The following is a 14,323-nucleotide window of genomic DNA, read 5'->3' as shown; positions in this document are numbered from 1 at the left end:
CAGCTACACCAATAGGGGGTGACTGAGTCAAGAATCTAATTCATGGTGGCGTTTGATCATCAAGGTATCTGATTCGAAAATCTTATCCAATGGTACCGTTCGTTTATTAAGTACAATTCCATTATTTTAGTCAACATGAAAAATGTCTTTTATAATTAACGAGAGAAATATCTCTCGTTAATTATAGAACAAGTATATCCTATCAGAGGTCACAAAGGAAGGCGAACCTAATCTTCGCCTGGCATGGCCTGGTGGTTAGGGTGCTCGGCTTTCAATCTGAGGGTCACAGGTTCGATTTCCCGTTACACCAAACATGCTCGACCTTTCAGCCGTTGGGCTTTACAATGTTACAGTGAATTCAAGTATTCGTTGGTAAAAGAATAGCCCAAGAGTTGGCGGTGGGTGGTGATGACTAGCTGTCTTCCCTCTAGTCTTACCCGGCTAAATTAAAGACGGCTATCACAGATAACCTTACACGTCGTGTAGCTTTGCGCGAAATTCAAGTCAAATCATTCTAATCTACTGGTGAAAATAAAACATATCCATTCTATTGGCCCACTTGAAATCTGGTGTGGCTTGTTTGGTTTGAATTTTGCGCAAAGCTGCTAGAGGGCTATCTGTGCTAGCCGTCCCTAATTTAGCAGTGTAAGACTAGAGGGAAGGCAGCTAGTCATCACTACCCACCGCCAACTCTCGGGATACTCTTTTACCAACGAATAGTGGGATTGACCGTCATTTTATAATGCCCACACGACTGAAAGGGCGAGCTTGTTTGGTGTGACGGGAATTCGAACCCGCGACCATACGATTGCGAGTCGAATGCCTTTACGCTCTTGGCCATGCCAGGCCTAGCTACAACGTTTCGATCACCGGCGTGACCAGTATTAAGTAGACACGTTGTACGGCAAAGATAACTTGAGTATTTAAACGTCTTCTGAAAACTAGTTTTACTCACTATAAAAGCTGTAAATTGTAACGGAAAACTATGATTCACCAAGAAATAAACTTAGAACGAAACTAATCGTCTGATTAATATTCTATCTGTTTGTCGCATATTGTTAAAATTATGATACTGTTGTGTCGACATTTAGTACGAAATACTATTTTGTTTCGTGTGACCCACTAGTTAATGTATCGGGTACAAGGTTCGATCCCAACAGAGGTCACATACTGGGGGCAGGAATGCTAACTTCAAGAGGTAACTTCTATCTTACTCACCCTCTTATAGTAGTACCTTATCTTCATTATTTATCTATTTATTATTTTTCACCTTTTTATGTTTATTTTTCTTATTCTAACTTGGAAGAGCAGTCACCTTCCAACAACTGTCAGCAGGCAGTGAAGGGTGATATAGATGTGGGTCGTTGTGGGCTTGAGCACCCACACCTCGCTCTCTAATTTCTAATTTTTTATTTGACACTAGCGAATTGGAGGTTAAGACTAATAGACGGTGTATCCCCACCGCAATGTGTGTCCTACCTCTTCACCCACCTCCGAAACCTACGATACATTTTATAATCCCATGTTGTAGCTTGTATCCTACGGTCCTTTTTTAAAAGATGTGCAGCGTATTTAAAAAAAAAATCATTTTAACGTGTTTTGGTTTATGGTTTTAAAATTTATGGCTATAATATAATTAATCAGAAGTTGGGATTTGCTGTTTTAACGCAGTCCTTCCTGATGACTTTGTTTATTCATTTAGACAATTAATTTCACTATATATTTATGTGCACTATATAATTTCAATAACACTTAAAGTTAACTGAAAACAACGCACCCTACCAGTTTGTTTTTTTTAGTTAAAACAATACTTAACTAAATAATGTTTTAACAAATTATGACATTAAAGAACCACAATCTGTGTCCGAAAAATGACTGTCATTATATTATCCACTGTTACTACGGTTAAAATATCTAGCAGATCATACTGTCATTATATCATCCACTGTTACTATGGCTAAAATATCCAGCAGATCATACTTTGATGTAGGTGTGAGCTACAATGACATAAATAACAACAATCAAATACACTTTAGGTGTAAAATAAAAGAAATACAATAACAAAACACACATAACTACACTGTTCCCGAAAGGGAACTGAAGGCCGCCTGGAGGAGGGGTCACCTGCCATAACCAGTACACAGTAATATGTTATCAGTCAGTAGACACTAAAATGTTAGTAAAACGTGCGTATATCATGAATCTCGAGAAGAATTATGCATGGCATATGAGCTTCAAAAGCAGTGAAAGAATAAATGGTTACTCTTCATTTTAGATTAATTTACGTACAATCTAGTCGTGTGGTTCGACGGTGTGTTAGTAGTTGCCCCTTTCACTTCCGCTGCTTATCGAGTGTAAATTGAAATTTAAATTGAATCACACGTTGCACGCGCACATTATAAGCAAAGAAAACCTGTTTAGTTTCGTTTTATACCCAGCCAGGGTGTCGCAACATCCCAGAACCAGGCGACGTCGTGACGGCGTTATTCCTTGATGAATGTTCATGTGTGTGTGTGTGTGTGTGGTGAAAGTGAACACGGTCTGCTTTCAAAATAATATTTTATTTATTGTCAAAAAAGGTTCCAAAATGGTGTTCCACTTCGACTCGAGCGTTGTTGTTGGAGAAAATATAGAAATATTTCCAAGTAAATGTAGTTTCTCAAACTTGAAAAAAAAAATAATTAAAAGTTTGTTTGTTTGTTTTTTGAATTTCACGCAAATCTACTCGAAGGCTATCTGCGCTAGCAGTCCCTAATTTAGCAGTGTAAGACTAGAGGGAAGGTAGCTACTCAACACCACCCACCGCCAACTCTTGGGCTACTCTTTTACACAAGAATAGTGGGATTGACCGTCACATTATAACGCCCCCAGGGCTGAAAGGGCGAGCATGTTTGGTGCGACAGGGATTCGAACCTGCGACCCTCAGATTACGACCACCTGGCCATGAGGGACCCAGTAGAATGTTATAGGCATTTATTGAGGGTTGTGTCCCGCTCTGGGCATAAACTTGCCAGTTGTTGTACATTAAAAACAACATACAAAATAGAGTATTTAACATTTACACAAAGTGATCACATAAGCACTATAAAAAGTGACATCTATTGTTGTGTGGGATCACAAAGGAATTTTACATAAAAACTGAAATGCTCCCACGGTAGGGGCGTTATAATGTTACGGTCAATTCCACTATTCGTTGGTAAAAGAGTTGGCGGTGGGTGGTGATGACTAGCTGCTTTCCCTCTAGTCTTACACTACTAAATTACGAACGGCTATCGCGGATATCCCTCGTGTACCTTTGCGCGAAATTCAAAAAACAAACAAATGTAATGATCGACTTCGATTTCAACTTCAAATTTTTTTATTTGTAAACTATTTCACACAAACAACATTTAGAAAATTGACATCATACTAAATACAGATTTTATGGCTTTCCTCGACTTGTTTAGGTATTAAAATACTCAAGCGCAGTTCGTTAAAAAAACGTATGTTTATAACATTGTAAATATGTATTTAGACGTTTCTTGCAAATTGAGATAAGTTTGACTTCGTTTCAGCTTTACAGTTTACTTTACTTTGGAATAATTCACTTTGGTTTGTTTCATGCACTGTTTTTAACACTAGAACTATTTTCTTTTTGTATTTATTGCGGATTTATTCTTCTTTGTTTCATCTCGTAAAACCGCATCACACTCTGAGCACTCAGAACTGTTTCATACTCCGTTCGTCATAATAAATACCATTACTTCATTGTTTGCTTCGTGAAGTTTTATTACATAAAGTTACGTCTAAGAGAGTTTATTTGTCTGCCCGCGTAAAATTTTCTTCAAATATACGAGGATTTATTGATCTAACACATAAAACCTGCAAAAAAGCGTTGCTTGAATGCCGTGCTATAAAATGATAAAGCAAATCCTAAAAAAAATGGTATGAAAAGAACCGCGAATGTTTTGTGGGTCGCGGCTTGTTACGTAATAAAGAACAATAATTCAGACCCCGGATGTTGAGAAAACACAAACAGACAATTCTCGCGTTAACCATTAGTGAACTCGCACCTGATTGTTGGGAAAACACAATTTTCAAAGTTAATAATTCAGAAGGAGCTGCTCCCTGGTTGGACAGAGGTAAGTCTTTGGATTTACGATTTATAACGTTAGATTCCAGGGATTCGATTTCCCTCGGTGAACACAGCAGATAGTCTGATGTGGCTATAAGAACAACACTGAGAAAGCACACTCAGACATCTGATAGCACTAAAAACAAGCTTTTCCGAAAGGCAATCAGTCGTGGACTGCTACCTTGATAAAATAGTTGAAACGACTTATTCTGGTGCACGCGGAAATCATACGCTACGAAAAACTTCGCCACAAGATCAACAGTTATTGATGCCCGCCTCGATACGAGGCGCAAATAGCCTGATTGCTTTCTGTGCGGCCCGGCATGGCCAAGCGTGTTAAGGCGTGCGACTCGTAATCAGAGGGTCGCGGGTTCGCATCCCCGTCGCGCCAAACATGCTCGCCCTTTCAGCCGTGGGGGCATATAATGTGACGGTCAATCCCGCTATTCCTTGGTAAAAGAGTAGCCCAAGAGTTCGCAGTGGGTGATGATGACTAGCTGCCTTCCCTCTAGTCTTACACTGTTAAATTAGGGATGGCTAGCGCAGATAGCCCTCGAGTAGCTTTGCGCGAAATTCAAAACAAACAAGCTTTCTGCGCCATAAAACACCTCAAGAACATAAGTTCGGGGAGGAGGAAGAGGTCATAGAGAACCTGACCATCTAGGGTATGAACTTTTATTACCCAAACACCGACAGACATTCGAACGACATAAAACACCAAACCTCGACACACGCTTAAATAAAAGTAAACAACTCGTCGGATGGTATACAGTCGAATACGTAATATTAACTCGTTCGCTGCCACGTGTCCCAACGATGGATCACAGGCAGTTTTCTTACAAAGTCAAATTTCTCTCGCGTTATATGAGTTTAGGTCAGTGTAACTGCCCATTGGCCACCTCCTTGAATTGTTTATTTTGTAATACTGTGCAGCAGCGAACGTGTCAAGCCCCCTATAACAAGTAGATACAAAATACAAGAGCAATAATGTAATTTTAAACACTACAATACGTTTCAACACTTTTACCTATACAGAATGGGTGCACGACCACAATATAACGTCTGAGTTGAAGTGCTAATTTTTTAATATTCTACAAACATTAACAAGTATTATAAAGTTATAAATAACAAATGTTCTGTTAAATAAGAAAACAAATTTCCTTATGCTAAACAATCTCTTCACGCTGAGGAAAATAATACATTTAATAAATAAAGTTTAAACTATAACATTTAGACTAGTACTCAATATAACTTATGTTCGTGTTTAAAATCATTGATAACATGGTAGTCTAGGCTGTAAACACTGTACAAACTAAGATGGAGGATTTATGAAACTGTCTGTAAACATCTTCTGATACCAGATATTGATAACATAGTAGTCTAGGCTGATATCTGTAAACACTGTACAAACTCAATACGGAGGGTTTATGATACTGTCTGTAAACATCTACTAATAGAAGATATTGATAACGTAGTAGTCTAGGCTGATATGTGTAAACACTGTACAAACTCAAGGTAGAGGGTTTATGATACTATCTGTAAACACCTATTGATATCAGACTTTGATGTCCGTAAACAATGTACACGTTTCTTTAATTTGATTTGTTTAACTTGGCTGTTTAGGTTTACAGTTTTACCACAGGCTATCTTCACTAGACCCACCTCACAGAACAAAGTGAAGCTTACTGTTGACTTATGTGGAAGACATCTCCAGTTAAAGATTCTTTGGTACATTACATTCAAAGTTTATCAATACTCTGATAACCTACACTTGTCAAGCATGACATCAACAGAAGATATCCAAGTTAAAGAATGTCTCACAGATTTGAATATTTTCTTTTATAAAGACAGAAGGGTTTTAAAAGTTTTGTTACAATCCCAAACGATTCTCCTCTGAACACAGTTCTTTAAGTGTTTAACCTTACAGAAGAAATAAACCAGTTTTAACAAGTCCTCTGAGACCAGTTAACAAAAAAATTCATATTTACACACACAAATGCCATATTTTTATATCTTCACTCACTCATAACTATAGAATTCTTACACATCTACTTTATATATAAACTGAACATATTTCCACATCCATTTCTGCATGTCCACTCAACAAACACATACAACATTTCTTGTTTAACAAACAAATGCTACATTTGTACACATACATTAAAATAAACAAATGCTGCAACATTTGTGCATTCACTAAGCAAAGAGAAAACTTAAAATTACTTCAATATACTAACATTCAGTTCAGATGTTCATACATAACTTACATGTGTAAACTTAATATCAGTATAGTATGATATACACAAACAGTTAGACAAGTATACATACATATCTTATGAATGTAAATGCTGAACTTGTTCAAAATAATTCACATAAACACTTACGTATACATCTTATGCGTTAATTTTGTATTAGTTCAATATAATACACATATAGATACAAATATACATATCTTACTTGTGTTATTTTCTTCAGATGAGTCATGACCTGACACCAAGAGCCCAAACTGGGAGGCCAGCTCCGAAATTGTGGCAGCTGTGTCTTCTCGACTCATTTCAGATTCGTCTTCAAAATCATCCAAGTTTCCAACGTCATGATCAGGTGGCTGAATGCTCATGAGGCTGGCAATGCTCTGTAAGTCTTCATCCCTGCATTATGAAATAACTCATGTTACAAGCTAAAGCAACATTGTTTTGCTGGTATAATAAACAAAATGGAAGCTCACATATAATGATACAAATATACACTTTATAACACAAAAAAATCTATTCTCAAATAAACCAAAAACAATAAGTTAACACTTTACTGTCCACCAAAGGTATAGTATTTGACCATCTAGAAAATACAAACACATACTGTTCACAAAGATCACCACACCAAACAAAGGTTTAACAGACTTTATTTTTCACAAAGATAAAAACAACAACAACCTAAAGAATCTAAACACTTTACTGATAACTAAAATTGAAACAACAACAGACTAAAGAATCTAAAGACATACTGTTCACTAAGATTAAAACAACAACAGACTAAAGAATCTAAAGACATACTGTTCACTAAGATTAAAACAACAACAGACTAAAGAATCTAAAGACATACTGTTCACTAAGATTAAAACAACAACAGACTAAAGAATCTAAAGACATACTGTTCACTAAGATTAAAACAACAACAGACTAAAGAATCTAAAGACATACTGTTCACTAAGATTAAAACAACAACAGACTAAAGAATCTCAAGACATACTGTTCACTAAGATTAAAACAACAACAGACTAAAGAATCTAAAGACATACTGTTCACTAAAATTAAAACAACAGACTAAAGAATCTAAAGACATACTGTTCACTAAGATTAAAACAACAACAGACTAAAGAAGCTAAAGACATACTGTTCACTAAGATTAAAACAACAACAGACTAAAGAATCTAAAGACATACTGTTGACTAAGATTAAAACAACAGACAAAAGAATCTAAAAATAAACTGTTCAATGAAACATCGAGAGACAAAAAAATCTAAAAACATACTGTTCACTAAGATTAAAACATCAACCAACTGAAGAATCTAAAGATACTGTTCACTAAGATAAAAACAACAACAGACAAAAGAATCTTAAGACATACTGTTCACTAAAACATCGAGAAACTAAAAAATCTGAAGACACACTGTTCACTAAGATTAAAACAATAACAGAATATGGAATCTAAAGATATACTGTACACTAAAGCAGCAACAGACTAAAGAATCTGAAGATATATTGTACTGTAAGAATAAAACAAAAAAAAATAAAACAAATAAAAAAAATCTAAAGACAATCTCTTCACAAAAACATCAACACACTGAATAATCTAAAGACATACTGTTCTCTAAAAGAAAAAGAGAGTAAAGAATCTAAAAACATATTTTTCACTAAAACATCGAGAGACTAAAAAATCTCAAGAAAAACTGTTCACTAAAACAAAAACAGACTAAATAATCTAAAGACATACTGTTCACTAAAACATCGACAGACTAAAAAATCTAAAGACATACTGTTCACTAAAACAAAAACAGACTAAAGAATCTAAAGACATACTGTTCACCAAAACATCGACAGACTAAAAAATCTAAAGACATACTGTTCACTAAAAAAAACAGACTCAAGAATCTAAAGACATACTGTTCACTAAAACATCGACAGACTAAAAAATCTAAAGACATACTGTTCACTAAAACATCGACAGACTAAAAAATCTAAAGACATACTGTTCACTAAAAAAAACAAACAAAAGAATCTAAAGACATACTGTTCACTAAAACATCGAAAGACGAAAGAATCTAAAGACATACTGTTCACTAAAACATCGACAAACTAAAGAATCTAAAGACATACTGTTCAATAAAACAAAAACAGACTAAAGAATCTAAAGACATACTGTTCAATAAAACATCGATAAAATAAATAATCTAAAGACATACTGTTCACTAAAACATCGACAGACTAAAGAATCTAAAGACATACTGTTCACTAAAACATCGACAAACTCAAGAATCTAAAGACATACTGTTCACTAAAACATCGACAGACCAAAGAATCTAAAGACATACTGTTCACTAAAACAAAAACAGACTAAAGAATCTAAACACATACTGTTCAATAAAACATCGATAGAATAAAGAATCTAAAGACATACTGTTCACTAAACAAAAGACTAAAGAATCTAAAGACATACTGTTCACTAAAATATCAACAGACAAAAAAATCTAAAGACATACCGTCCACTAAAATATTAACAGTGTAAAGAATCTTAAGACATACTGTTCACTAAAACAAAAACAGACTAAAGAATCTAAAGACATACTGTTCACTAAAACATCGACAGACTAAAGAATCTAAACACATACTGTTCAATAAAACATCGATAAAATAAATAATCTAAAGACATACTGTTCACTAAAACATCGACAGACTAAAGAATCTAAAGACATACTGTTCACTAAAACATCGACAGACTAAAAAATCTAAAGACATACTGTTCACTACAACATCGACAGACTAAAGAATCTAAAGACATACTGTTCCATAAAACATCGACAAACTAAAAAAGCTAAAAACATACTATTCACTAAAACAAAAACAGACTAAAGAATCTAAAGACATACTGTTCAATAAAACATCGATAGAATACAGAATCTAAAGATATACTGTACAGTAGGATTAAAACAACAAGAGACAAAAGAATCTAAAGACTACTGTTCATTGAAACATCAACAAAGTGAAGGATCTTACGACATACTGTTCACTAAGATTAAAATAACAACAGAATAAATAATCTAACGATGTACCGTTGACGAAAACAACAAGAAACTAAAGAATCTAAAGACATACTGTTCACTAAAACATCAACAGACTAAAGAATCTAAAGACATACTGTTCACTAAGATTAAAACAACATCAGACTAAAGAATCTAAAGACACACTGTTCACTAAGATTAAAACAACAACAGACTAAAGAATCTAAAGACATACTGTTCACTAAGATTAAAACAACAACAGACTAAAGAATCTAAAGACATACTGTTCACTAAGATTAAAACAACAACAGACTAAAGAAGCTAAAGACATACTGTTCACTAAGATTAAAACAACAACAGACTAAAGAATCTAAAGACATACTGTTGACTAAGATTAAAACAACAACAGACTAAAGAAGCTAAAGACATACTGTTCACTAAGATTAAAACAACAACAGACTAAAGAATCTAAAGACATACTGTTGACTAAGATTAAAACAACAGACAAAAGAATCTAAAAATAAACTATATCTAAAAATAAACTATTCAATGAAACATCGAGAGACAAAAAATCTAAAGACATACTGTTCACTAAGATTAAAACATCAACCAACTGAAGAATCTAAAGATACTGTTCACTAAGGTAAAAACAACAACAGACAAAAGAATCTTAAGACATACTGTTCACTAAAACATCGAGAAACTAAAAAATCTGAAGACACACTGTTCACTAAGATTAAAACAAGAACAGAATATGGAATCTGTACACTAAAGCAGGAACAGACTAAAGAATCTGAAGATATATTGTACTGTAAGAATAAAACAAAAACAAAAAAATAAAACAAATAAAAAAATCTAAAGACAATCTGTTCACAAAAACATCAACACACTGAATAATCTAAAGACATACTGTTCTCTAAAACAAAAAGAGAGTAAAGAATCTAAAAACATACTGTTCACTAAAACATCGACAGACTAAAAAATCTAAAGACATACTGTTCACTAAAACAAAAACAGACTAAAGAATCTAAAGACATACTGTTCACTAAAACATCGACAGACTAAAAAATCTAAAGACATACTGTTCACTAAAAAACAGACTAAAGAATCTAAAGACATACTGTTCACTAAAACAAAAACAGACTAAAGAATCTAAAGACATACTGTTCAATAAAACATCGATAGAATAAAGAATCTAAAGACATACTGTTCACTAAAACATCCACAGACTAAAAAATTTAAAGACATACTGTTCACTAAAACATCGACAAACTAAAAAATCTAAAGACATACTGTTCACTAAAACAAAAACTGACTAAAGAATCTAAAGACATACTGTTCAATAAAACATCGATAGAATAAAGAATCTAAAGACATACTGTTCACTAAAACATCGACAGACTAAAGAATCTAAAGACATACCGTTCACTAAAACATCGACAGACTAAAGAATCTAAAGACATACTATTCACTAAAACATCGACAGACTAAAGAATCTAAAGACATACTGTTCAATAAAACATCGATAGAATAAGGAATCTAAAAACATACTGTTCACTAAAACATCAACAGTCTAAAGAATCTAAAGACATACTGTTCACTAAAACATCGACAGACTAAAAAAATCTAAAGACATACTGTTCACTAAAACATCGACAGACTAAAAAATCTAAAGACATACTGTTCACTACAACATCGACAGACTAAAAAAACTAAAAACATACTGTTCACTAAGACAAAAACAGACTAAAAAATCTAAAAACATACTGTTCACTAAAACAAAAACAGACTAAAGAATCTAAAGACATACTGTTCAATAAAACATCGATAGAACACAGAATCTAAAGATATACTGTACAGTAGGATTAAAACAACAAGAGACAAAAGAATCTAAAGACATACTGTTCACTAAGATTAAAATAACAACAGAATAAATAATCTAACGATGTACCGTTGACGAAAACAACAAGAAACTAAAGAATCTAAAGACATACTCTTCACTAAAACATCAACAGACTAAAGAATCTAAAGACATACTGTTCACTAAGATTAAAACAACAACAGACTAAAGAATTTAAAGACATACTGTTCACTAAGATTAAAACATCAACCAAATGAAGAATCTAAAGATACTGTTCACTAAAACATCGAGAAACTAAAAAATCTGAAGACACACTGTTCACTAAGATTAAAACAAGAACAGAATATGGAATCTAAAGATATACTGCACACTAAAGCAGCAACAGACTAAAGAATCTGAAGATATATTGTACTGTAAGAATAAAACAAAAACAAAAAATAAAACAAATAAAAAAATCTAAAGACGATCTGTTCACAAAAACATCAACACACTGAATAATCTAAAGACATACTGTTCTCTAAAACAAAAAGAGAGTAAAGAATCTAAAAACATATTTTTCACTAAAACATCGAGAGGCTAAAGAATCTAAAGACATACTGTTCACTAAAACAAAAACAGACTAAAGAATCTAAAGACATACTGTTCACTAAAAAAACAGACTAAAGAATCTAAAGACATACTGTTCAATAAAACAAAAACAGACTAAAGAATCTAAAGACATACTGTTCAATGAAACATCGATAGAATAAAGAATCTAAAAACATACTGTTCACTAAAACATCGACAGACTAAAAAATTTAAAGACATACTGTTCACTAAAACATCGACAGACTAAAAAATCTAAAGACATACTGTTCACTAAAACAAAAACTGACTAAAGAATCTAAAGACATACTGTTCAATAAAACATCGATAGAATAAAGAATCTAAAGACATACTGTTCAATAAAACATCGATAGAATAAAGAATCTAAAGACATACTGTTCAATAAAACATCGATAGAATAAGGAATCTAAAGACATACTGTTCACTAAAACATCGACAGACTAAAAAATCTAAAGACATACTGTTCACTACAACATCGACAGACTAAAGAATCTAAAGACATACTGTTCCATAAAACATCGACAGACTCAAAAATCTAAAAACATACTGTTCACTAAAACAAAAACAGACTAAAGAATCTAAAGACATACTGTTCACTAAAACATCGACAGACTAAAAAATCTAAAGACATACTGTTCACTAAAAAAACAGACTAAAGAATCTAAAGACATACTGTTCACTACAACATCGACAGACTAAAGAATCTAAAGACATACTGTTCCATAAAACATCGACAGACTAAAAAATCTAAAAACATACTGTTCACTAAAACAAAAACAGACTAAAGAATCTAAAGACATACTGTTCAATAAAACATCGATAGAATACAGAATCTAAAGATATACTGTACAGTAGGATTAAAACAACAAGAGACAAAAGAATCTAAAGACATACTGTTCACTAAGATTAAAATAACAACAGAATAAATAATCTAACGATGTACCGTTGACGAAAACAACAAGAAACTAAAGAATCTAAAGACATACTCTTCACTAAAACATCAACAGACTAAAGAATCTAAAGACATACTGTTCACTAAGATTAAAACAACAACAGACTAAAGAATCTAAAGATACTGTTCACTTAGGTAAAAACAACAACAGACTAAAGAATCTAAAGACATACCGTTCACTAAAACATCGACAGACTAAAGAATCTAAAGACATACTATTCACTAAAACATCGACAGACTAAAGAATCTAAAGACATACTGTTCAATAAAACATCGATAGAATAAGGAATCTAAAAACATACTGTTCACTAAAACATCAACAGTCTAAAGAATCTAAAGACATACTGTTCACTAAAACATCGACAGACTAAAAAAATCTAAAGACATACTGTTCACTAAAACATCGACAGACTAAAAAATCTAAAGACATACTGTTCACTACAACATCGACAGACTAAAAAAACTAAAAACATACTGTTCACTAAAACAAAAACAGACTAAAAAATCTAAAAACATACTGTTCACTAAAACAAAAACAGACTAAAGAATCTAAAGACATACTGTTCAATAAAACATCGATAGAATACAGAAACTAAAGATATACTGTACAGTAGGATTAAAACAACAAGAGACAAAAGAATCTAAAGACATACTGTTCACTAAGATTAAAATAACAACAGAATAAATAATCTAACGATGTACCGTTGACGAAAACAACAAGAAACTAAAGAATCTAAAGACATACTCTTCACTAAAACATCAACAGACTAAAGAATCTAAAGACATACTGTTCACTAAGATTAAAACAACAACAGACTAAAGAATTTAAAGACATACTGTTCACTAAGATTAAAACATCAACCAACTGAAGAATCTAAAGATACTGTTCACTTAGGTAAAAACAACAATAGACAAAAGAATCTTAAGACATACTGTTCACTAAAACATCGAGAAACTAACAAATCTGAAGACACACTGTTCACTAAGATTAAAACAAGAACAGAATATGGAATCTAAAGATATACTGTACACTAAAGCAGCAACAGACGAAAGAATCTGAAGATATATTGTACTGTAAGAATAAAACAAAAAAAAAATCTAAACACAATCTGTTCACAAAAACATCAACACACTGAATAATATAAAGACATACTGTTCTCTAAAACAAAAAGAGAGTAAAGAATCTAAAAACATATTTTTCACTAAAACATCGATAGAATAAAAAATCTAAAGACATACTGTTCACTAAAACATCGACAGACTAAAGAATCTAAAGACATACTGTTCACTAAAACATCGACAGACTAAAGAATCTAAAGACATACTGTTCAATAAAACATAGACAGACTAAAGAATCTAAAGACATAGTGTTCACTAAAACATCGACAGACTAAAGAATCTAAAGACATAGTGTTCACTAAAACAAAAACAGACTAAAGAATCTAAAGACATACTGTTCAATAAAACATCGATAGAATAAAGAATCTAAAGACATACTGTTCACCAAACCAAAGA

General features: G+C 32.8%; 1 protein-coding gene across 1 annotated transcript in view; it reads right to left on the bottom strand.

Moving 5' to 3' along the window:
- Positions 1–14,323, bottom strand: part of LOC143227527 (EH domain-binding protein 1-like) — a 113,781-nt gene that overhangs the window by 44,964 nt on the left and 54,494 nt on the right. The window contains exon 6 of the mRNA XM_076458967.1: positions 6,572–6,762. Coding sequence (XP_076315082.1) covers positions 6,572–6,762 — 191 coding nt within the window. The remainder of the gene's footprint in view (positions 1–6,571; positions 6,763–14,323) is intronic.

The sequence above is a fragment of the Tachypleus tridentatus genome, chromosome 9 (assembly GCF_004210375.1).
Source record: "Tachypleus tridentatus isolate NWPU-2018 chromosome 9, ASM421037v1, whole genome shotgun sequence".
Lineage (NCBI taxonomy): Eukaryota > Metazoa > Arthropoda > Merostomata > Xiphosura > Limulidae > Tachypleus > Tachypleus tridentatus.
This window is presented reverse-complemented; position numbering and strand designations above follow the sequence as displayed.